At 37.2% G+C, this 26,885-nt stretch overlaps 1 protein-coding gene across 12 annotated transcripts; it reads left to right on the forward strand.

Annotated features, from left to right (window-relative positions):
• The first annotated feature begins 1,868 nt into the window (after positions 1 to 1,868).
• LOC141398805 (FHIP family protein GE18198) lies at positions 1,869 to 26,885 on the forward strand. 12 transcript variants are annotated; one of them, XM_073976495.1, is made up of 7 exons: positions 1,869 to 2,182; positions 6,344 to 7,670; positions 11,756 to 12,152; positions 13,182 to 14,259; positions 15,202 to 15,708; positions 16,128 to 16,166; positions 24,449 to 26,885. In XM_073976495.1, the coding sequence occupies exons 2-7, from the start codon at positions 6,973 to 6,975 to the stop codon at positions 25,051 to 25,053; spliced, it is 3,324 nt and encodes a 1,107-aa protein (XP_073832596.1). In that variant the 5' UTR covers positions 1,869 to 2,182; positions 6,344 to 6,972; the 3' UTR covers positions 25,054 to 26,885. The 12 variants fall into 12 exon arrangements, with proteins under 12 accessions (XP_073832596.1, XP_073832592.1, XP_073832595.1 ...); XM_073976491.1 differs by having other exon boundaries at positions 1,899 to 2,426; positions 13,158 to 14,259; XM_073976494.1 differs by having other exon boundaries at positions 1,899 to 2,426.

A 26,885-nucleotide genomic window follows, 5' to 3' on the forward strand; every position in this document is an offset into this window, starting at 1 on the left:
TAATATTAATTATTTTGTGTTTTTCTTTAGATTATTTTTGTTTGTTATGTTTTTATTGGTATTAGAAACACAACAAACGCGAATGGTAAAATAAAGAGGACACGCGAAAATCTTATATTTCACGTTTACGTGTGTGGACACTAACGAAACTTGAAGAGAAACTTTAACGAAATTGGTTTCAACAAACCTTGCTAGTCTGACCATCGACTAACTGTCAAATAAAAAAATTATAAAGAACCATGGCACAATTATAATAATAATTGTGCCATGGGTGCACACCAAACGATTTTTGTTGTTTTTGCATCTACCTTCGTGCTCCGGTATATTGCCATATATTGAAATGTATCTACAAAATGAAATAAAAAGTTGCGGTTCTCACGCCCAATGAAAGACGACAAAATGTGAAGATCTCATCTTATATGACTTTACTTCAAATACTGGAAGATGTTTGCACTAAACACAACTTGTCAAGTGATGATTTTACTTTGAAACATCACAACAAGGAAGTTTCTGTGGCACAAACATTCCGTTTTAGTGGACTCCCTAATAACTGTCTCCTGGAAATGTCTGAGACAGATAAAAACGTACAGTGGCCAATGTTGATATATGTGTACAAATGGAAGATGGAACTCGTAAGCAGGCACAATTTAAATCTACAACAAATTTATGGACTGTTGTGGAAGAATTGGCTGGAGCCGATGAATTGAAAAAATACGAAAGTACAGTCATTATGTATATGTATATGCGACAAGATATTATGGCCAAGGACAAATTGGAAAAGAAAACATTAAAGTCGTGTTCCCCGCTACAGCAATTTTACAATATCACTCTACTATGAAACTTGATCTAGGGACGCATAATTTCCTGAAAAATTTCCAATGAAACCACTCTAGAGTGGACCGGGACTAAGATCTATGTATTAGGTCACGTAAGTAGCAGAACAACAACTCACTTTTGGCGAAAAATTCGTCAAAATGTCAAAATTTTTGTTTACGTTTTCATACAATTAATTCACAATAACAAAAAATTTGACAGATTGAAACCAATCAGCTGGTCGTTTTACACCACCTTATTATTTCATCATGACCGGGACATAGTGGAGTAAAATCATGATATTGCTGTAGCGAGAAATTCAACCTAAGAACTCCTAATTTCATGAAATAAATACTACAACATGTTTGTAATGTTAGTGTCATCGGTATATGTAAACAAAACAAGGAAATGTCTTCAAACTATTGGAATTAAAAAAAAAAAAAACTAATAATAACCCAACCTAAAGTATAGTACACACGGTCCGACAAAACTGACAGTCATCGAGGTCGATTTCGTTAATGTCAAAGTGTAGCTGAATAATTACTTTCCTAATCACTGAATTATACCTTAAATGTTGTATTTCAATCATTTTTAGCTAACAAAAAGTTTTTATTTGCCAGAAAATTGCCGTAAAAGAACGTTGACTGTCAGTTTTGTTGGACCGTGTTTACTATGCTTAAAAGTTTGTTCAAATTTGTACAAACTTTTGAGTGGTGTACGCACGATCAATTTTGCTCAAATAATCGGTTGTTTGCATGATGAAATAATAAGGTGGCGTAAAATGACCAGATGATTGGTTTCAATCTGTCAAATTTTTTGTTATTGTGAATAAATTGTATGAAAACGTAAACAAACGTTTTGACATATTGAAGAATTTTTGGCAAAAACAGAGTTGTATTTGTGCTACTTACGTGACCTGTTAAATAGATCTTGGTTGTTTGCCAGTGTGGCCATTCATTTTTGTCAGTCATCAGGCAACCACAAAATATTTGGCATTACATCTAATGTCAGCTGTTTTTTCTTGGCGTCTATTAAAAATACAACTCTGCAGCCCCAAAGTTTAAGTTTTGTTCCCAATGATAACCGTTCACATATCACAATTTCCAAGTAATCGATTACTTTAATGACTTTCTTTTCTGTGTTTGTGTTTCTCTGTTTTTATAATTTTTGCAATGCAAATATTCTCGAAATAATTTATTTATAAAATGTAAAATAGTAAAAAATTTGTAATATAAACATTAGTGAAGTGGAATAATATGAAGTTTTGTAAAAATTTACTCGTTTTTAAGAAGAAAATTCAGTTTAAAATCTGCGGAAGTTGATTACAACAACACGATAACGTAAAAACAACTAAAACGAGTGTGTGCGTGTAAGTGAATAAGTGAGTGCTTTAAAAAAGTTGTTATTGTATTTGGTACAAGTTAAATTGAATATTATGCGACATGAAATTATAAAAAAAAATTGTGTATAAAAACATAAATGGCATGAAGGTGGCTTCCAAAGTGTAGATAGCCAAAAAGTACACACACACTAACAAGAGCAACAACAACAACTGATTAAACCAAACTTAATTCTAATTCAATTCTACGAATTTTTGCAAGTTTCTTCTGATTGTAAGTTTTATTTATTTTGTTTTGGCATTTGTTGTGTGATGTGCAGCAACAGCAAGCAATGACTAATAGTGGGGGAGGACAGGGGGCAGAAGTGATGATAATTTTTAAGTTGACACTAATGTATCACAAGGCCAAAGTGTTAATTTTGGCTTTTTATCTATTGGTTGGCGTCGAAAATTTTTTATTCATAGACATTTTTAGTACGCCTTTGTACAGTTTTGTGTTTGTTTTCATTTTATTGCTGGTGTGTTTTTGTTGACTAGCGTTGCTTGACTTGAGAGTTCAGAGGCAAAACGCAAAACACCTTAGGAAAACAAAACAGGTGCCATGTCGTTGTTTTGTGGTTGGTTTTTCATCTGTGCAACAATTTTCAGCATCAATACAGTCTGTGCACTCGTTGTTTTTGTTGTTGCTATTGTGACAGCTTATTTGTTTGTTGTTGTTGTTGTTGTTGCAGTGAAGCATGCATAACCGAATAATTTTTATAGACACAAGTTCAGAGGTTCTTAAACAGTTGCAACTAGGGGTGGGATTATGCTAGTCTTATATTTTGTAACAAATCTCGGAGCAAGTTCCGTTTAGGGGACCTCTCGGATCTGTCTGTAATGTTTACAATAGTTTTTCGGGGGAAGTTTATACTTCCCGAGATATGGGTCTTGGCATTTCGGAAATGGGAACAACTCTAGTTTAGTAAAAACTCCAAATTTTTTGAAAGGAACAAGTGTCGTTTAGGTGCACCACACGGATCGGTCTAAAAAACCCCTATGATGTCCGTCCGTCTGTCTGGCTGGCTGGAGCGCACGATAACTCTCGAACGGATCAACCGATTCGATCCAAAATTGGCTTTCGTAATATTTTGTCCAAACTTAGTTTAAGTTCAAAGCTGGGCCTTACCGGTCCACTCATTCCGGTACATCCCCCACAAAAGTTCTAAAATGTTCGGAAAATTTGTGCGCACGATACTCTTGAAGGAAGTAGCCGACTTGACCCATAATTTACACATCGTGAAATGTGTACCAGACTTAGATAAGGTTTCAATATGGACTCAATCGGTCCACTCCTTCGGATACCTCCCAAACAAAATCTCGGAAAAGTTCAGTGTAGTGGTTGGAGCGTAAGATAACTCTCGAACGGATCTGCCGTTTCGGTCCAAAATGTGGCGTTCGGAAAATTTTGTGCAAACTTAGTTGAAGTTCGAAGATAAGCCGTATCGGTCCACTCCTTCAGGTACCTCCTCCACAAAAGTTCAAAATTGTACGGAAAAAATGTGCGTACTATAACTCTTGATGGGAGTGACAGTTTTGGTCCATACTTTACACATCCTAATACATATATCTACCAGGTATAGGTCAGGTTCGAATATGGACTATATTTGTCCACTCCGTCGGGTGCCTCCCACACACATTTTTGGATAAATTCACTTTAAGAACTGTTCTCGAATCACTTTGATTTTTGTTGAAGCAACTTGTATTCTCTGCCTCAATAACGACAGTAAAAGTTTTTTCAGGGGCAAGTCCATTCTTCTTGAGAAAACAGACCGAAAGTCGTAAAAAAAAACCCCTATGTCACCATGCACACTGCGTTTGTGCACACTTTGGATATTGTAATATTTCTTCGAATATAAGGTGAAATTCGAAGGTGGTGCTTATAGGTCCACTCCTTCCGGCACCTCCCCCACAAAAGTTCGAAAATGTTCGCTAAGATGGTACGCGCGATTTGGTCCAAAACTTGGGTCTCTAAATATTGTTGAAACTTAGTTTATGTTCAAATTTGGGCCCTATCTGTCCAATTCTTGTGGTGCCACCCGCACAAATGTTCAACATTTTTATGTGGTTAAGGGTCTGTTCGAGTATCCTTTGGACATTTTTACCGAAGTTTTCCTAGTGGCCCTGTTTACAGCGATATTATGTTTTTCCTAGGCTAGTGTGATAAAAAAGCCCTATCTATCGATACCCCCGCAAATTTTTGAGCTTTAATCCTATCCATATTTTTGTCGGTCCATAAGTTTTTATACCCTACACCACTATGTGGTAAGGGGTATTATGTATTAGTGCATTTGTATGTAACATACAAAAGGAAGCGAGATAGACCCATAGTTCCTTCTAATGATATACATAGAATCACTTTCTGAGTCGATTTATGCATATCCGTCCGTCCGTTCGCAACATACAGGTCGCATTTGTTGAACGATTTAGCTGAAAATTGGGTAATACAATTTTTTTAGCCGTCGGAAGATCAAGTTCGAAGATGGGCTATATCGGTCCAAGTTTTGGTATAGCCCCCATATAACGGTACCTCCCGATTTAAGGTATTTTAAGGATCTTAGCCGCATTTGTAGCCCAAACCAGCTGAAATTTTACATTTGAGGTTCCCAATGGCCGCGAAATTGCTCCACTAAAAATTGTCAAGATAGGTCCACGGTTCGGTATAGTCCCCATATAACGATACCTCCCGATTTAAGGTATTTTATGGATCTTAGCCACATTTTTTGCCCAAACTAGCTGAAATTTTACATTTGAGGTTCTCAATGGCCGCGAAATTGTTCCACTAAAAATTGTCAAGATAGGTCCACGGTTCGGTATAGTCCCCATATAACGATACCTCCCGATTTAAGGTATTTTAGGGATCTTAGCCACATTTTTTGCTTGAACTAGCTGAAATTTTACATATGTGGTTCCCAGTGGCCACGAAATTTCGCCACTTAAAATTGTTGAGATAGGTCCATGTTTTTTTGTAGCCCCAATATAACGGTACCTCCTGATTTTAGGTATTTTAACGATTTTCCCCAAATATGGCTCCAATTTGCGTATTGGGATGTATACTAATTATTCCATTTTTACATATTTCGACTGGTGTAGGGTATTACATAGTTGGCCCCGCCCGACTTTGGTCTTTTCCTACTGGTTTTTTTTTTTTTGTTATTGTTTTATTATAATTATAATTTTTCATATTTTTACTTTTTTATTTATATTTTATTACTAATTTACACACTTAGATGAATTACTCCGAAATTGTCGTCAACATTCATTTTACCATTTTTAAAAGCTGATGTCGCCTGGCCCGGGATTTGAAGCCGGGTATGCAGAATGCCAGTCGAGCATGCTATCCATTGCACCACCGTTCAATATAATACTCAGATGTACTATTGCCCTTTATATGTTCAACGTTGTACAAAATAAATGTAAACAATCGCTTTTTTGATCTAAAGGAATCTTCTGAAACTTCTTTTGTCACCTACGAAAATGTACTGTGGGAACTGTTCATAGTACATTTAGGTATCCCATTCCTGTTATTGTTTTTTGTACAGTCATAGGCTATGGTATTTAGGGAGAGATAGAGAAGTCTAGGAATTATAAAGTCATATAAGTCCCCATATAACCTATGTGTACAAAAAAGTTATCGGTGTCAAAGGTCAGATCAGGTCGAACTTTTATCCTAAACGTTTTTATGTTGACTATTCGATGTTGCATCACATCTAGTTATGTGTGCTCATTCACGAACTAAATGATCTTCAAGGTACGTTTTCTAACTTCTCATTTTCCCACAACACCTAAAATTTTAATACCAACAAGAAATACGACAACAGTTTAAGAATCTCTGACTTGGCACCAACGACAGGTAGCAAATGGTGTGTGTTGCACAACTCATTTACGGGTGAGTTTTCCCATCGACATGTGTCTGCTTCATTCACCACTTGAGTTTTCTCATAAACAACAATAGAAATGTAAAGTTGTTGCCTAATGCTGCGCCACCACTACTTCTATACTGTGAATAATTTCACATCTGCAGTTTATGGATTTTCCTTTTTCGATTAATTGTTTATTGACTTAGAATATAATTTTTTATTTAGTGTACTAATAATTGTCTTATTGTGTGACGCTAAACGAGTTGTTATCTTTTATTTTTTTCTATTATAGTGCTTAATCAACATTTGTATCACGTCATCGCATTGAAAACAGAGGAGAAAGGAACCCTAAAAACACTACCTATGAACAATAAAAATTAACAGCAGGAGAACGAAAGTAGAAACAACAACGAACAACTAAGAAATAGAACAAATTCTGAAGAAGACACTTAAAATTGTAAAAGTGTTACAATACAATATAGAAAAAAAAAAAAAAAAAAACATTGCACACTACCACCTTGCCGCCAGCCTATTTTCACTAAATGCATACACCGTGCTGTTGTCGTTTAGAAAGAAAAATACTGTGATGTTAAATGTACACACAAAAACTCACCGCCTCACTATCTAGATTAGCAAACAGCCAGCCAGCCGGTTGGTCGTTCCGTCGGCCACACTAAATAAATGTCGAAAACGAACGAATTCGTAATAGGCCACACATAACATTATCTATTTGTGGAATTAACATAAATTTGTTTTTGGTTATTGCTGTAAAAACAATAAACGATAACGTAGCAACGTTAGTGGGTGCTGTGCTGACACCTTGCAATATTCAACAAACACCAAAACGTTGGCAGAGTGTGTTTGGATACGCACAAAAGTTTTAAACAACAAATTTCAGAACACTACAGAAAATAATTAGCAATGAGTTGGTTACGTTCAAGTCCTTTGCGTCAAAGTTTAACACGTACGCAAAGTAATGGTGGTGGCAGCAGTTCAGCAACAGGTGGTGGTGCAACAACACAACACAATTCCGTATTACGGCAGAGACCCATTGACACAGCAACAGATTGTGATCCGCGAGCGTGTTATGATAGCTTCTGTAAACATTGGCAGCAGGCCTATGAAATTATACAAAAATCAAATGGACCCAATAGACCACCACCCACTCATGATGATGTCCTTGCCGTGGTGTCACATTTAGATTTTATGGTCACTCTATTACTGGTTGAGCTACATCATTGTAACAAAATCACATTACCCGATGCCTCAAACACACCTCCCGCCCCCTGTTTGGAATATCTGTTAAGTGAGAATTTACTTGACAAACTCTACGAATGGGGTTGTACAACAGGACGTTATTCCAATGCAGTACGTTTGGAACAATTGAAACTCTATGAACTTTTAGTTAGTCATTCACGTCATCAACTGCTGTGTCATGAACCATTCTTAAGACCTTTGTTGAAAATTTTGGCATCCAGTCAAGGTGAAATATTCCCGCCAGACTTGGAAAAACGTTTGGTCATACTACTCAATCAGTTGTGTGTGCTTCTCATGCAAAATGTCCATCTATTGGATTTGTTTTTCTTTTCATCGGCTCAAGAGACACAAAGTAAAAATAAGTAAGTATTACTAAGACCATTATATTTTTAAGGCCTTCATATATGCCATTGCTATTTGTGCTGTAAAGGTATTCGTAAGCAGTTTAAAATTTACTCTGTATGCCTAGAAATAGAATGTCGCGAGTTTACATTTTTTAGGCTGGTTAAACAAACCTCCTAACATTCGTGCGAAATTGATTCGATTCTTTTGCGTTTTTTTTAACTCTTCATGGTCTTCAAAGGCTGATTTTAGAATAAAGGCCCCTTTGAAGGCCATCGATAGGTAGAGTTTTGAAATGTTTTCTATAGATAGATAGCAGACCTGTTGAAAGGTCTTCTATGAAAAAAGGCATATCTGAAAGTTCTCATGGTGTAAAAGACACCTTAAAGTTTTCTTCTATAGAAAGAAGTCACCTCCGAAGGGTCTTCTATGGATAGACATACCTCTAAAAGGTCTTCTATGGATAGACGACACTTCTGAGGGGTATTCTATAAATAGAAAAAGTCTCTGAGGAGTATTCTATAGATGATTATTTTTGGGAAGAAAAGTATAGAAGACATCTTTAAAGGGTTTTCCATAAATAAAAGTAGTCTCTAAGGGGTCTTCAATAGATAGAAGACATCACTGAATGGTCTTCTATGGAAAGAAGCCAGCTCAGAATGGTCTTATGCGGAAAGGAGACAGCTCTGAAGGGTCTTCTGAGGATAGAAAACACCTCTGAAAGGTCCTCTATAAGTATTGCATAAGGGTGCCCAATTTACTTGAAAAGAAAATTTACGAAAGACCAATTTCATCAGAGGAGATAGTTATGCGAATGTCATCTGAAACCCTCGTTGTTGTTGTAACAGTGTTTATTATTGTATGTTTGTGTTTTCGTTTCTCTGCTCAATCTGGATCTGGGTCTTTACTGGGACTTTATTCTGTAGTTGTTTTTGGCCTTGGCAACAGCGTCCGTGTAAATGTTATTCAAACCTTCTTGGTATGCTTGTGAAGATCCGTCTTTATGTGCCTGCTTGTATCGGGCATACCCACCAGATGGTGATTGGGATAGCTATCAACACCCAAGCAGGTACTACAACGAAAGCATCTCATTGTGTTACTATACTGTAAGAATATTTGTCTCCTCATGTAGATAGTCCACTGAAGACAGGAGCAGGTATCCACATCACATAAACTCGGGGATCAAACTGGAGCGGCATAGCTTACCACAGACCGACATATCGCGTTATATGTGGTCAACAAGGTTTCTTTATCTGCACTTGAGAACCTTGTTCCTACTATTCTGTTTGTAGCAGATAGCGACATGCGCGGACGACGTGAACATAGTGTCGAATGTGACCCCTAAAATTTTGGGGTCGGAATACTGCTACCATCGACCATGACATTCAACTCTTGCAAACTGCACCATCCACATGGTGACCAGAGTGGCCGTAGATTTAGTGGCGGATATCTGCATATTCCTCGCGTGGAAAAATGTGGCAAGATCAGTAAAATAGGAGTTCTATCTTTTACAAATGGCATCAGGGAAGGTACCTTGAACATGCTGTCGTATGTGACCCTTAGAATCTTGGGGTAGTTGGTGGTCGCAGGAATTCCGCTGCCATCGCACATGGCATTCAACTCCGTTCTCACTTCTGCCTTCCATGTGGTGAATTAAGTGGCCGTAGTGGCATATTCATCTATTCCTTCCGGAGATATCACTCCACCTTGGGGAACTCCCTCTTTCACTTTACGAGTCTTGGACTTGTTCCTGAATTTCACGTACGACTTCCGTCCACACATATTTGATTATCCAAGGTTTCAAACTTGGCCGGATGGTAGTCTTGGAGGGGGATAATTAAAGCCACAAGGGTGTTTGCTACGGGCGACAAATGCGAAATTGGTCTTTACGATTCTCCTTTGTTGGCAACCTTGCCTACCATCAGTAGCAGGACCAACTTTCGAGTATTCGACCAACAGGTATATGACGAGCAGCTGCAGCACTGTTGGTGTCTCGGAACATCCTTTGCGCTACCTGTACATCGGAAGGGTTGAGCAGATCCCTGAAGCAGTGATTACTGAACTCTCTGAAACTAGGCCAATTAGCTTCCCATGATTGTTGAAAGTGCAGGTGTCTGCCACAACTCATGGTGGGCATGACAAAGACCAGGCGGTTATGACCTTCCTAAAGCGACTAATGTTGGGCATATAACCTGAAGTACAGCTATTTATCGACGGCATGTATACGTTAAGTAACTCAACCTCGTCAGTTTCACAACTGACATTTCATGCACGGATCATTAGAGGCAGGCTTAAGCGAAATAAGTCTGTATTGAACAGATTGGTGCAATAGAAAAGCTAATCCCCCGCCTCCACTTCTGTGCGATCCTTCCTAAGTACGTTGTAACCATCACAACGCTGTAAGCTTTAGTTGGTGCCGTTGTAGCGTAGAAGTATATGTTTAATGCTGGGTGGCCGAAACACTATAGTTTCGGGTCAATCCGATATGAAAGAATCGCTGCTGTGGTATTAAAGCATTAGTTGTATTCGACCAACAGGTATATGGCGAGCAGCTGCAGCAGGATGGTGTTTCAGAACGTCACTTTCGGGTCAATCCGATGTGAAAGAATCGCATTAGTTGTTTTGAGCTTGTTTTCCTGCACCGCTGCGACCATGATCGCGATCTTACCTCGGAGTCTATTGCAATTAAATTGCAAAATAGATGCATTTTCAGGAATTGGAACAGCAACGGCTAGTGTTAAGCCGGCAGATGTTGCGGTACTGCGGGGGAGTCGCGTATTCTGATAACGACGTAGACCCTCGCACGGACGAGTCCAGAGAAACTCCTGAGATGTACCCACTCCCAGCATCTATTGCATTTCACCAAAGCTTGAGTGTGGTGCATGCGGAAGTGACAAAGTGAGCACATCCTGGTCTTGGATTTCCCTCCGTTCCGATACCGATCAACAGAATCTGCGGAATATGTTGCTCACAACACAGAAAAAACGGTACAAATGCAAAGAAATGTACACTAAGGTGGCAGCCGCTGGCCGGAAGACTGATGTAGTCTGGTTCCGTCTGTCTTTCAGCATTACTCTTGTCTTTCGGGTTTGATTCTGTTTTATGTGAATTGTGTAACTTTTGTTGATCTCGGTTTTGGAGTAAGTTCTTAGGACTTTTTCGGCTTTGGGAAAGAAACAAACTTCACCAATTTGTTTTGCGCCACAGATATTGTCTCCTCCATTTGTTGGCTTGAGCGGGTCCATGTTCTGGAAGGAAGATATTATCCACCGAAAGTTCGCATCTTGGTCACTGCCGACCAAGAAGAGAGCACACAAAATTCTGAATATTGCCAATTTTTGACCTGCTGCAAAACAAAAACAAATCAAAATATTTGCTCTTTCGTTGCGTTCGGGTCATGTGTGTGTGAATAGCCGAAAAACTTCGTAACTTCAACAATACCAAAGAACGGCATTGATAAATTCTTTCCAATTTTCCTATGAATTTTTGCTTCTGATTCGGGTCTCTCTCCCAAATGGTATTCATATCTTACTTTTTTCATTACTGTCATTAGGGCCATTGGCTGCTGTGCAAGCTGTGGTAAGGATAAGGAGAGTGATTGACGTTGGTCCAACCAAAAATAGATTATATCGGACAACTCCTTTCGGTACCACGATATAATATGTTTTTGCACAAGTCCATGCTTCTTGACATAATGGGCCAAGAGCTCTAAAAAATCATACGTTGATAAACAAAAATGGCTGGTTAGTCGAAATGAATGAGATGCACTTCCAACATGAACTATGTTCCTCCCTCCTTTTCCTTTTTCCTTTAATCCAACTATCTAAGTGCTATAAATTTGTGGTTAAAAGCAATAGAGTTTACACAGTTAATTTAAATTTTATTTTATTCTTTAACCAAGTTGTTGGGAGTACAACAAATACAACGTTTTACTTTATTTTGATGTGGATGCTGAGGGTTAAAAGGCCACATGTTATATGAAGACAGATCTAGATTTGATGTAAACTTTTTGGTTTTTGGCAGGGGAAATAACAAGTACACCTTTGACAATCTTATTTTACTTGTTTGTATTGCCAATTATTGTGGTTTATTTTTTCAATTGCAGCTTTATCATATTCTCCCTTCTTATACCTTATGTACACCGTGAAGGTAGTCTGGGTCATCAGGCCAGAGATGCACTGCTATTGTGCATGGCATTGTCGCAAAAGAATTCCAATATTGGCACCTATATAGCACAATATTCTTCAATGTGTCCACTGTTGGTAACAGGCTTGGGTGGCCTCTATTCCCGTTTACCAAATTCCATTGAAATCAATTCTATCGATTGGCATCGTATTACACCCGATGATGTAACGGAAATTCCGGAACTAACATTGTTTATGAACGCGCTGGAGTTTTGTAATGCTGTCGTTCAGGTGGCTCATGAAATGATAAAATCTCAACTATTGGATTTTATGTATCAAGGATTTATTGTACCAGTTTTGGGTCCAGCTTTATTGCAGGTATGTTTTAAATCTCCAAAGAAAGAAACAGCATTTCATTGTAAAGCTCACACTCATTTCAATGTTAAATATTGCTTGCCATTGTTGTGTGTGTGAGTTTGTACTAGTTCTCGTATGTGTTTCCGCCAAAACAAAAAAAAATTGTTTTCGATTTTTATGTGGTGTTGGTTTTATTTGTTGATGCACATAATTCAAATAGTATGTATGACTCTGTGATTAAAACAAAATTGGCTATTTAAATAAAAAAAGTATTTTCTGAGAAAATGATTTGTAGTTAAAAATATTTGAAAGATGACTGACTTTCTTTATCGGAAAAAGGAACTAAGTTTCTCTTTTATGAAACTTCCTGTGTCTTTCTCTTACGCCAGAAACCCAAGGTTTTGTATGGATAAGAAGGGTGATAAAGAGAAGAAAACTTGTTACTTGATTGTCTTTTCCTTCCAGCAAACATTTAGCGTATGACATGAGAGGTACTTCCGAGTAAAATAATTAAAATAACCTATGACAAATTCTTTGTGTCCTGTAAAAACTGTAGAAGCAAAATCGGTATATTTAATGAAGTCATTAAAAATGTTTTTTAAGAAGATGGATGAAAAAAAGTGCTCTTTCATCTTATTTTCCTTTCAACAAACTTTAACGTATGACATAAGAGTAACTCCCCAGTGAAATGATCAAAGTAACCTATGAATACTTTTCGTGTCCTGTAAAGTTGTCGAAACAAAATCGGTCTATATCCAATAAATGCAAAAACATATTCTGAATTCAGTTCCTAACTTTAAAATCACTCAATTCTGTGACCATTAGTTGTTGATTTCTACAAATCATTTCCTCTTTGTTACATTTGTCTCTTTTTCTTCTAACTGGTATATGTTTTCTGCGTGGCTGGCTTCATCCTTCCCCTAAAAAAATAAGTATGTATCTCATTAACTAAACCGCACCCTAAAGAAATAAATATTACAATAAAAATCGAAACAATTTTTCAATTTCAAAATGCATTTTTCACAGACATTAAAAGGCAAACATTTCCAGACAAATATCGATTCACAAATATCCGCAATGTCCTATTTGGATTTGATACTGCGTTCAGTGACCGAGCCGGACCTGATGAAGCTATTTGTAAAATTCCTCTTGGATGCTGAGAAATTTGATGGTGAACGTATATTGGATACATTGGTGGAACGTTTGAAAGCTCAAGATCCCAATTTGTGTATGGTAACAATGGCATTGTTTGACACCTTATTGGGTCTCTATTGTGAAGATTTAATGTTGGAATTATTGTTGAAATTTTTACTGCCCGGTAAACATGTACCCATATCATATCGTCACAAAATCAATCGCATCGACCCTTACACAAATGCATCGGATTTCTTTTTGAATCTAACGCCAGATGTTATGAAACGAGTACGTGAGCTAACCAAGCACAAACATTTGGGTGATACTGCACATCATACACATCCCACAATGCCTTCGCCCACATCAACGTTAAGCAAAACCATTGGAGCAAATTGGAATTATTATGGCCTACATACCGGTGATAGTTTATATGCCAACTATCATGCATATCTATTTGAGGCCCATTTACGTATAATACAATGTCTGAATGCCTGCTCCGTATGGTCTAGTGATTATAGATATCAAAAATGGCCAAGAAAATCAACAAAGTCGTCCAACAATCAAACTTTGGAAATGGTTAAAGAATTCTTTACAGAATTTAATTGCAATAATCCAGAACAATCCAATGTGGTATCGTCCTCAACAATGGCTACAACAAATGTACCCCTAATGGCCTACGATGATAAAAAACAATTGGACAGTTTACAATCGATTGGAGAATCAAGTGGTTATGAATCTTTCAAATGGAGACCAGCAGATGAAGAGGCGCACAGTGAAGAAATTCAAAATACGAGTTGTCCGGCGGGTAGTGGTTTACATTTTGCCTTGGGTGGAGGAGAAGTAGATTTGGATATAAGTACCAGCAGCAGCAATAAGGGACAACAATCTGGCACAAAGCGAGATTATTGGCGTGTCTCAAAACATCGCAGCGAATTACATTTAACCGATTTGGATTTCTCGGAGGATCTTTTCGCCCAGGGGACCGTATCATTGGGTATGTAGCGAAGTTTTGTTTTGTTTTTTTTTGTTATTTAACTGAACTTTAGTTATATTTAAACAAGTGTAAAAGTATTGTCCCAGTTAGACCAGCAATTCATTACTGTTTTAAACAGTTAAATTTATTAAAGTTCTTAAACCTAAAGCTTTTGTGGGGGAGGTACTCGAGGAAGTGGAGCAATATTGTCCATCATCGAATTTGATATACGATGAGAAAGGGTTGGACCAAATCGAGGACTCCCTTTACGACTTTTTTGTTGGTGGCAGTCTCAATTATACTGTCGTAATATGAGCCGCGAGAACGAATTGTTGTATAAAATTCAAAACCATCCTACACATGTCCCTAAACTGCACATTTGTGAAATTATAAAAATTTTGGGTGATACCCGAAGGAGTTGGACCGATTTAGTATAAATTCGAACTAGATTTAAGCGTGAGAAAAATAGGCTTTGTTCCTTTACTTTTTGAATGGTAAAAGTGTCAAAATTGGTATGGTAGATCTGGTAGCAATGTCAAAAAGAAACAGCCAGACAGACAGAGGGATGGTTAGTGCTAAATCGACTCTAAATTGTATGAAACTGATTTTGTCTAAACAAAATTGGGGTCTAAAATCGTATCAGCGCCTCCGCTTCTACACCCAAATTCTTTTTAGAAGTCTTAAGGTAAGGTAACATTGGGTAAATATTTGCTCCAGCGACCTAAAGTGTGCACTTACTTAGAGCAAGTGAGCGTAAATAACGCATTGAAATTTATGCTCACTTGCTCTCAGTAAGTGAACACTGCCGGTCGCTGGAGCAAACATTTGCCTAATGTAACCATACATACCTTTATTCAGGATGAACGGAGTTAGTCATTTGTATTGGTTTGAAAGAACGATTTCTATTGCGTTTTCTAAATTTCTATATAAAATTTAAAATATATTTTCTTTTTTCATTTGTAGGTCCCTTTCTCAATGCCATCTGGTCGAAATTACAAACATTCACCAGCAATACTCTTTATGTCAATTTACATCTAACAGGTCTTATTACCCGTTTGGCTTGTTACCCTCTACCGCTTATACACTCGATTCTATTACGTCCAGATATTGTTATTACAACGGATACACCATCATTTCATCAAGTTTTACGTATACTCAAACAACAAATAGATGCTGAACTACCCGTAGTAGAAGATTCATTAGAAATTGTCGATGTTGCTCGTTCATATTTAATTGATCGTGAATTTCGTCTTATGAATACACGTAAAGCAAACGAACATTCTCCCTTACATGTTGCCAAATCTCTGACAGCAGCAACAACAGCACAACAATCAACATATGCCCATTTATCAGCTAATTCTCCGGTCCAGGTTACACCATCCTCATCGTATGATCCCTTTAAACGTAACGATGCCAAAAGGAAAAGTATTAGTAAATCATTTACGAGTATGTTTAGCCGTAAATCAAGTGGTAAGTTGAAGTCGACATGGCCATATTATGTTAACAGATAGAACTCTTCTACACATGTTTTACTCAAAACAAAAAAACACTTACAATTTTGTTTTATGGGATTTAAGGTGACATTTGATTTTTTTCTTTGTTTACTACTTAATTGGGGACTATATTTTCGATACAGCTTTTACATTTTTTACATTGCCATCCATCCATCCATCCATTAAACTGATTCCATTCCTCTTGCTACCAACAAACAACATAACATTTTACATACAACATACTGAACAAATTGAAATTCTACATTATAAAATGGTTATAAACTAAATTTGAATTTTTGCATTAATATCATTAATTTTAATGTTTTGTTTTTGTTTTTTCTTTTTTTTATTTTTTAATTAATTATTTATTTTGTTTCTTTACAATACAATCCTTAGCTACATCTGGCTTATCACAAATTTATGCATTCTTCACCGGTAAATATTTCACTTTACTTGGTATCATTTTGTTTTCGCTTGTAATATTATTTCACCAAAGTGACTCGTTGTTTAGTAGTATCTTTCCTAGTTTCTCCTTTTCTTGTTCTCTAGCTTCTTGTTGTTAAGTACATATTGTCCTTTCTTTACTTTCCTTAGAGTTCGTATCTTAAATAAATTGTTTTAACTTTTAAAAACACTTTTTTTCCATTTTCCTTGCACCTCTATTTTATGTGGCCAAACTAAATTGAAATCTTCTGTATTTTGTAATGTTTATGTGTTACATTTTAATGGTCCACCCATTTCATTTCTGCACCCAGAACCTATATATTGGCAGGCTTTATAAAGCCAATATCCACAACACAAAATGTAGAGATCGAAGTAGAGAATTTTCGCAGACAGTTACAAAATCGTATTCGAGAATTACCTAAAGGAATGCTTTTACATAGTGCCATGGTTAGAACTTCATCAAATTGTTACCGTGTCAAACAGTCATTAAGATTTTTTAAAGCTTTTGGACCATTGTGCCAAAAAACGTGGGCTTTTACACGAAACATATTATTTCGGCATAAACAGGATCAGAAAATGATAAGACTAGATAAGTGGGGACCCCAACCATAATAGAGGGCTGGCCAAGCACCTAGGACAAGGCTACAGCAGACCAATTATCTGTACATAGCTGGAATTAAAACGATTTATGAAACTAACATAAGAGAAAATCAACAACAAGAGGATCTTATGGCCAGTGACACAAGAAATAGAACGAACATTGCGAAAAGACATGTTCGAACTCTTCGTGAAGCATCGAGGCTTGCACAAATCGAACAGACAGATCGAAATCTTAAGTATAAGAGTAATGAAATGAATTAATGCGAAGAACTTACCACAGAAAACGGCAACTATGTACTATACAGTGGAAAAGAAAATGGTGATGAAAGCGGAGCTGGGATCATAATGTCGAAAACCGCTAAAAGGTCGTATCATGGTATCCAATATCAGACCGTGTGATAATGGCTTGATTCAAAAGCAATGACACGTCACCATAGTGCAGTGCGCGCACACTGAAGAAGTTAAAGTTCACACTAAATTAAATTCTGAGAGGAGACAACATAATAAGCATGGATGACTTCAACGCAAAAATAGAGCGCGGCAACACCCACCTAATAATGGGAAAGCATGGATGTGTCCTGGAAAGGCCTGGACATGAAACAAGGAGCGAATACGGTATTGGCTTTATAATAAGCAAAGATTTGCGTAAAACTCTTTATTCATGGAGCCCAATTTCCGAACGTATCATAATGGCCCGTTTCTACAGTGATGTCAAAAAATATGTTACGATTGTGCAATGTTATGCACCTACTGAGGACACCGAAGAAGAAATCAAGGACCAATTTTACAATCAGTTAACTGCCACTATCCATAAGGTAGCAAAGCGTTACATGCTTCTACTGACAGGGGACTTTAATGCAAAAATTGGCAGTAACAATCATGGCATATCCGAAATCATGGGAAAACACGGCTTGGGAATAAAAAACAACAATGGGGAACGATTTATTGAATTTTGTCAAACATTTCAGCTGGTTATAGGCCGTTCATTATTTCCACACAGGGATATCCATAAATATACATGGAGTCAGAACAAATTGAAAATCAGCCAGAAGAGAGATTGCGTACCGCCAACAAACACAACATGGGATGACACGTATAAAGCAATTGTAAATATAGCAAAATAAATTGGAAGTAGTGCAATGTAGACTAGTTCTTTCACGGCATGTTTTTATGCAGTTCAAACGGAGTCGTGAAAAAGGCACTCCATTCCTCACATTTTAACCGCATTTGGATGCAATCCAAAGAATCACATCCATTTGTCACATTTTAACAACATCCGGAGGCAGTTCAACGGAGTCGTGAAAAAGGCACTCCAATTCCTCACAATTTAACAGCATCCGGTTGCAGTGCAAACGGAGTCGTGAAAAAGGCACTCCGTTCACTACATTTTATTAGCAGTTGTTAGAGATCCCTACATGTACATAAATCAGTTTGTTCATCTCTACAGGCAAACTGTTCATCTCTACAGTTTGTTCATCCAAAAAGAGATAATCGTGTTAACATTTCCAAACATTTGTTAATACAAACTAAATAATATTTAATTTGTGAACATTTTTTCGGTAACTCACGAGAAGAAAATTTCCCAATGGAGTGCTGTTGGAGTACATGTCGAAATCTTAACTGGTGATGGGAAGACAATACCCATTTAGGGGTAGTTTACACTATATGTAAATGTCATATGACATGCAATTTTCGATCGTTAACTATTCACTAATATGTGGAATATTGGAGATTTTATTCTGTGCGTCCACCCCAACAAAAATACAATAGAATTTCGTCTCCACATTGCCTCCGTGGGTAGATATGGAATGTTTTTATTTCGTGTCATATGACATTGATAGATAGTGTAAACTACCTCTTAGCAGATGAAGCAAAAGCACTTATGTTCGGATTAAATGAAAAGCGGAGGAAACACACATGTTTGCGATTGAATTCAATTGAGAATTTTCATAATTTGTGTTAATTTAATAAAGTTATAAATATTTTTGTTTTACACAAATAATAAATGCATTTTATTTTGTTATTCAAAACACGCGCTCTAGTCTGCTTCCTATTCTACCCCAAAGGGTCAGTTAAAATGCAATGCCAAAGGGTCAGTTAAAATGCGGTGCCAAAGGTTCAGTTAAAATGCGGTGCCAAAGGTTCAGTTAAAATGCAATGCCAAAGGGTCAGTTAAAATGGGGTGCAATGGAGTGCCTCTTTCCGGGGTCACTCCCTTGTAAAAATCATGAGTGAAAATGCATAATATGATGCACTTCCAAATCACTTGTACATATCATTTAACTGCCTCTTTGGAGGCAAACTTTTCGCTGGGATTGGTTACAATGAGAAAACAGAAAGAAAAGTATGGATGTCAGAAAACACGTGGAACTTAATCAAAGAGCGTAATAACATGAAAATTCAAAAAAATACCAACCCCATTTTTCAAACAAGATATTCCAATTTAGCGAAAAAAGTCGAAAGAGCTGCGAGAAAGGACAAAAGGAAATACTCCCAGCGAAAAGTTTGCCTCCAAAGAGGCAGTTAAATGATATGTACAAGTGATTTGGAAGTGCATCAAATTATGCATTTTCACTCGTGATTTTTACAAGGGAGTGACCCCTGAAAGAGGCACTCCATTGCACCGCATTTTAACTGACCCTTTGGCATTGCATTTTAACTGAACCTTTGGCACTGCATTTTAACTGACCCTTTGGCATTGCATTTTAACTGACCCTTTGGGGTAGAATAGGAGGCAGTCCAGAGCACGTGTTTTGAATAACAAAATAAAATGCATTTATTATTTGTGTAAAACAAAAATATTAATAACTTTATTAAATTAACATTATGAAAATTCTCTATTGAATTCAATAGCAAACATGTGTGTTCCTTCGCTCTTTATTTAATCCAAGCTTAAGTGCTTTTGCTTCTTCTGCTAAATGGGTTTGATATTGTCTTCCCATCACCAGTTAAGATTTCGACATGTACTCCAACAGCACCCCATTGGGAAATTTTCTTCTCGTGAGTTACCGGAAAAATGTTCACAAATTAAATATTATTTAGTTTGTATTAACAAATGTTTGGAAATGTTAACGCGATTATCTCTTTTATTCCGCTGCCCGTAGAGATGTATAAACTGATTTATGTACATGTAGGGATCTCTAACAACTGCTAATAAAATGTAGTGAACGGAGTGCCTTTTTCACGACTCCGTTTGCACTGCATCCGGATGCTGTTAAATTGTGAGGAATTGGAGTGCCTTCTTCACGACTCCGTTGAACTGCCTCCGGATGTTGTTAAAATGTGACGAATGGATGTGATTCTTTGGATTGCATCCAAATGCGGTTAAAATGTGAGGAATGGAGTGTCTTTTTCACGACTCCGTTTGAACTGCATAAAAACATGCCGTGAAAGAACTAGTCTACATTGCACTACTTCCAATTTATTTTGCTGGGCTTGGATGCAATGGCCAGCGAGGCGGAAGCAGCGGCAGGGGCAAATAACATGAAAGAAATGCGTCAAATGATCAACCAACTATCAAATAAAAATGGAAACCAAAGCCATGTCGTAAAAGACAAAAATGGTAATCTTTTGACAGGCACTGCTGATCAAACGCGCAGATGGAGACAACACTTCATTGAAATAGGCAATTGTGGAAACGCAAATAGTACAGAAACCCCTGCGTCAACAAATGAGGATTATATAGTGGACCACCGAATATCATCAGAACATCCAAGCGTAGAAGAAATCGCTAGTGTAATTAAAAAACTAAAAACAAATAAATCGCCAGGAGAAGATGGTATACCCCCGGAGATTTTACAGTCAAACCCAATCGCTTCGGCCGAATTACTATTCCCACACATATTTGAAGCATGGTCCAACGAAATATTTCCCAGCCAGTGGACAAACGGTGCCATTATAAAGCTTCACAAGAAAAACGACCGGAAAGACTGTAACAATTGGAGAGGCATCACGTTACTTAATACAGTATACAAATCAACAATAGGTTACACTGTGTGGAAGAATCTTTACGCGACGAACAAGCTTGGTTCAGACCACATCGCAGTTGTGTGGACCAGACTAACACACTGCGCATCATAATCGAACAGTCAGTCGAATGGAGGTCCCAACTTTACTTGGTATTCGTTGACTTCAAAAAAGCATTTGATTCTGTACGACGAAGTGCAATTTGGTCGGCATTGAAGAAAAAGGGAGTACGCCAGAAAATAATAAATCTAATTAATGCTATGTATTCAAACACAAAACTACATGTGCGCCACAACGGAACAACCAGCGATTTATTTGAAACAAATACAGGAGTTAAACAGGGTGCCCGCTATCCCCGCTCCTATTAACCATCACGTTGGATCAAATAATGCTACAACTCGAATCCAAGAAAAAAGGAATTGTTTGGAATTTATATCGGAAACTAGAGGACCTTGGCTTCCCAGACGACATCTGCTTACTATCCCATAAATTTTCCAATATGCTAGAAAAACTCAACGTGCTTGTCGAACTGGCCAATAAACGGGTTTAGAAATAAACATAGAAAAATGCGGATAAACAACACTACAAATATGCACATACATATAGAGAATCAACAGATAGAATACGTATCGTCCTTTTGCTACCTGGGTAGCGTAATGTCAGAAGATGGAGGAATCGATAATGATGTTAATAACCGACTCAGTAAAGCACGCGCAGCTTTCGGTCGACTTAATAAAATATGGCGAGGCACACAAATTTCACTGAAGACGAAACTACGAATCTTCAACGCTTGTGTAAAATCCACCCTACTTTATGGTAGCGAATCTTGGAAAACTACGACAAATGTGATCTATAGACTACATGCATTCATGAACAAATGCCTCCGTATATTATGTCGTATATTTTGGCCAAACCGTATCACAAATTCTGATCTGTGGATAATGACAAGTGAAGAACCTATAATCTTCCAAATAACAAGAAGGAAGTGGAAATGGATAGGCCATACGCTACCGAAGCCGCAGCATAGTATTGCTAGAATGGCCCTAGAATGGAACGTCCTGGACGACCAAGAAGCACATGGCAAAGAACGATATTGCATGAAATGGAAAAGCAAAACACAAATTTTGAAAATTTAAAAAATATTTAATACGATAAGGTAAGATGGAAGGAATAAAAAAATGGATGTGGAGCAATTCATTGCACCTACGCCTATAACAACTCCAAAATACGATAAACAGAAACACCCTAGCCGTGGCAATATTAATACCACACATGGAAAGACATCACATCAACATATCACCAATTTGTGTACACTGAATGCAGAAATAGGTACCCAGATGCCGATCATCAGCATGGGTTCCGTAAACTGCACAGCACCACAACAGTATTGCGCGTCATTTACACACATATCAGTCGAGGGCTGAACAAGACCAACCATGTTACTGAACAGTCATGATGGCTCTTGATCTATCGAAGGCATTCGATACCGTCAACTGTACCAAGCTGTTCGAGGATATAGAAAAGACTTCTGTTCAGACGTGTTTAAAATATTAGATAATCAACTATACATATGTGTGGGCGCCAGTCGTTTGTGAAATTCAGTTATAAGAAGTCTAAAACCCGTAGGGTGAAACAGGGAGATTCTCAAGGCGGGTTGATATTTCCGGAACTGTTTTACCTCTACCTTTCGGGACACTCCATTCGAGAATTATCGAGCACAACATACTTGGAGTCTAAAACCATTATTTCTATGGGGCACAAATTTGGTCGTATCAAAGTGTATATACCCTCTTTAGCCTAAAGGCTAAGGGTATAAATATTACGGGCTGCAATCTTTGGACCAAATGTTTATACCAAATCGGTTTATCCGTTGTAAATCGACTGCAAATTTAAGTCTCAAACCATTATTCCGATGAGTCACTTTTTATACCCTCAGCATTTATGCTAACGAGGGTATATACACTTTCATACGGGCGAAATGTGCCTCATCGAAATAATGGTTTTAGACCCCAAGTATGTTTGGACGAAATGTGTTTCAGACAATTTGGAGTCGATTGAGCAATGTCCGTCTGTCTGTCTGTTTAAGTTCGAAGATGGGCTATATCGGTCCACTCCTTCCGGTACCTCCCCCACAAAAGTTCGAAAATATTCGCACGACAACTCTTGAAGGAAGTAACCGATTTCACCCATACTTTGCACATAGTGAAATTTCTACTAAACTTAGATGAGGTTCCAAAATGGACTCAATCGGTCCACTCCTTGGGGTACCTCCCACACAAAATTTCGGATAAGTTCAGATTAGGACCTGCTCTCGAATCGCTTTGATTTTTGTTGCAACAACTTGTATTCATTGTCCCCCATACGACGGTACAAGTTTTATCAGGGGCAAGTCCATACTTCCTGAGAAAATAGCCTGAAAGTTGCAAAAAGCCCCTGTGACACCGTGTGTAGTGGATGAGCGCAAGATAACTCTCGAACGGATCTGCCGTTTCGGTCCAAAATTTGTCCTTCGTAATATTTTGTCCAAACATAGTTTAAATTCGAAGATAAGCCATATCGGTCCACTCCTTCAGGTACCTCCCCCACAAAAGTTCAAAAATGTTCGGAAAAATTGTGCGCACGATAATTCTTGAAGGAAGTGACCGATGTAATCCATACTTTGCACATCTAAAATATTTACCAGATATAGATCAGGTTCGAATATGGACTATATTTGTCTACGCCTTCTGGTACCTCTCACACACAATTTCGGATAAGTTCACTTTAAGACCTGCTCTCGAATCACTTTGATTTTTGTTGAAGCGATTTGCATCCGCTACCTTCATTACGACAGTAAAAGTTTTTTCAGGGGCAAGACCATATTTCTTACGAAAACAGCCCGAAATGTGTAAAAATCCCCTATGTCACCATATGTGGCTGTCGGAGAGAACGATAACTCTCGAACTGTTCAACCGATTTGGTCTTCGTCATATTAAATCCAAACTTAGTTTCATGGGGCAATACCGGTCCTCAACTTCCGGTACTTCTCCCCAATATTTAAAAAATGTCACTAAAATGCTAGGTCGATATCATTTGAATGTGGCAGCCAATTTGGTCCAAACTTTGGATCTCCTAATATTTTGTCAAAATTTATTTTTTTAGTTTTGCTTCTAAAATGCCCCATATCGGTCCCTCCCCCACAAAGGGTCAACATTTGTGTCTTAGTGCAGTTAATTCCTAATGCGCATTTTTTTCGGCAAGTTCAAATGTCCAAAAAGCGCAACAAAATTCTGAAGAGACCTTAAATACATTCGATCTGTCCGTAGGCGAAAGTTTCAATTCACATTGGCTGAGGGTATATATCTGTCGGCAAAGCCGATTGACACTTTTTTACTTGTTATCGTATCAAAATGTTTATACCTTAGTTAGCCTACAAGCTGAGTATATAAGTATTCACAAAAAATTCAGGCTTAAAGTAGTTATATTTACTTCTTAATACATTACTTATGTATCCTTTATTTATTGTTTCAAATTCTAACTAGCTTTGATGCATGCTGTCAACATCTGTTCTCTATATTTGCTACTAATTACCTATTAAATGTTAATAACATTTCCGCTTTTATATTAAACAAATGCTTAGCACTCTTCCTTAATGTTGTAAATACAAAAAATATAAAGTTATACAATTCGATCGATCACAAATTAAAATAAAATTTCACTTTCCACAGGTGGAACTTCTGGATCCAACAATAGTAATGCAGTAACATCGACAACATCAACAACTGTCGGTGGTCAAAATCAACCATCCAGCACAAGTAGTAGTAGTAGCACACGTGAAACAAGCCTTATCACTTTACCCCCAACAGCGTCAACTAGTACGATGAAAACAAGTGGTAGTGGTAGCGGTACAACTTTAAGCTCAATGGAACGTTCCCACCATGAACGGGGTAGCAGTGTTAGCAGTACAACCACAATACAATCAAATAGTTCCACATCACAATATCAACAAAATACAAATTCTGCTAACCTTTCATCTGCAACACGTGCTTCATTGGGTGAAAGAGGAGTAGGAGGACCAGTTGGTTCATCTGCAGCACCCACAACTTCAGCCAGCATTTTAATGAGCAACATCATGGGAGGAAGTGGTCAAAATTCTGGACCAGCCTCTTTGGATTCATTATCATCGTCAATGGGCGCCATAGCCAATACAAGCGGTGGCACTGAACGTACCCGTGATTTAGCTTTATGTGCCGTTCTCTTAGATGAATGGCTCAAGGAATTGGCTGCTATAGCTCAAGAACAAAGTGTGGTTATGATTAATGTTGGCCACTGACATGAAAAGAAAAAATAGCATCATCGCTACTACTGTCCACACCAGTATCATCAGTTTTGCTATCGTATGCCAATCAATTGTTTTTGTTGTTGATTTATATACATACATACTTATAAATATTAAGATAAAAGTTATACAAACAAAATATGCATATCTTTTTGTAAGATATTTCTGCCTTCTATGTGTGTGTGCGCAAATGCTAGCGAAAAAAGTAACAAGGATTTCAACAGTAAAGAAAGAAAATGTTCTGTAAAATGTCACATATTATGTGAAATGTGATAAAGAAAAGAATTAACCGAACAATTTTGTATGTAATGTATAAGGGCGATAAATGTTTTGGGTAAGGTTATTTACTAAATGGGAAAAGGTCCATTTGTTGTTGTTTTTTTTTTTTCAATTACTCAATTTATTGAAAATGTGAGTAGTGTGTAAATGGAATAATCTCCGTTGTAAGAAGAATTTGAACACACATAAAAATGTGGAGGAAATTTGCCAATTATTTTGAATATGGTCTTAAAAATAGTAGCTCTGTTCCTCTACCTACAAGAGTCTTTAAGTTTTGCTACTTTTAAATAAAGGAAGCGTTCGACTACACCAGTAAGCAGCACAACTGATATGAGAACAGTCCACTTTCAACTTTTACCATTTAAAAAAAGTAAAGGAACACACCATGGGGTTTCATTTACAACAAAACATTGTATTGGATTTAGTAAATCCGGTGGATCTAAATAACCAATTCCGTTGCATAAAAATGTGGAGGGAAATTGACAATTATTTTCAATATGGTCTTAAAAACTAGTAGCTCTGTTCCTCTACCTACAAGAGTCTTTAAGTTTTGCTACTTTTAACTAAAGGAAGCGTTCCCCTACACCAATAAGCAGTACAACTGGTATGAGAGCAGTTCACTTTCCACTTTTACCATTTAAAAAGTAAAGGAACACACCATGGGGTTTCATTTACAACAAAACATTGTATTGGATTTAGTAAATCCGGTGGATCTAAATTACCAATTCCATTGCATGTACATTCAATGAATCCTCATAAAGGAGGTTAGCCCAGCAAAAAGCTGTAATGTAAATAAGCTTTATAGATTCATAGTACTTGCAAATAGTCTCCAAAAAAACAATAACAGTTGCTCGTACTTTTTTTTTTAATTTCTAAAACAATGTAGTTGGTCAATATTTTTTTTTTCAAAATATCCACAATATTTGCTCTGTAGCTGGAACATTATCAGCCTTATAGTAGCATGTCCTAACCTGAATTAAAGTTTTCTGTAAAGTCTTCTTTCGGACGGCTGAAGTTGAAATTTGCACCTTGAGGTATGTATCAATCCCTACTGGACCCTTTCCCATTATAGAAATATACACCAACCATGCGGTACGCAAATATGAAGCTGACCCAAAATAAATTGTAAAAAAATCTTAAAAAAAAACTGACAGCTTTCAAGATGTGATGTAATTTCATTCATGCTTTTGCATGTTTTATTATATTATTTGTTGTTTATTATACAGTGTTTTAAAAGTGTATTTGATAATCTGTATTTTTTTCCTCTCTGTGTTAAAGAAACAAATTTCCAAAAAGTTGTTATCTTGATTTTATGAACAAAATTCATACATGTATTATTGTATTGTTTTCTATTGCATAGATTATACAAATTTGTATCGTAAAGTATATCCAAAATGTACCCAAATACATCACATCCTGTCTCAAAACTGTCGATCTTATATATTTTTTGTATACATAAGATAAGAATTATATTATGTAGTATACTAATTGCAAAAAAAGGTACAGAGCAATATTTATAGAAATATATAAAGATTTTTACGACAAAA

Source organism: Musca autumnalis, unplaced genomic scaffold (assembly GCF_047663935.1).
Source record: "Musca autumnalis isolate F117 unplaced genomic scaffold, ASM4766393v1 scaffold_3, whole genome shotgun sequence".
Classification (NCBI taxonomy): Eukaryota; Metazoa; Arthropoda; class Insecta; order Diptera; family Muscidae; genus Musca; species Musca autumnalis.

Excerpts from the sequence above, each read along its gene's own strand:
- LOC141398805 (XM_073976491.1), top strand. The coding sequence starts at position 6,973 with ATGAGTTGGTTACGTTCAAGTCCTTTGCGTCAAAGTTTAACACGTACG. Across the intron at positions 15,709-16,127 it reads GTTTAGCCGTAAATCAAGTG|CTACATCTGGCTTATCACAA; the intron begins GTAAGTTGAAGT and ends TACAATCCTTAG. Across the intron at positions 16,167-24,448 it reads AATTTATGCATTCTTCACCG|GTGGAACTTCTGGATCCAAC; the intron begins GTAAATATTTCA and ends CACTTTCCACAG.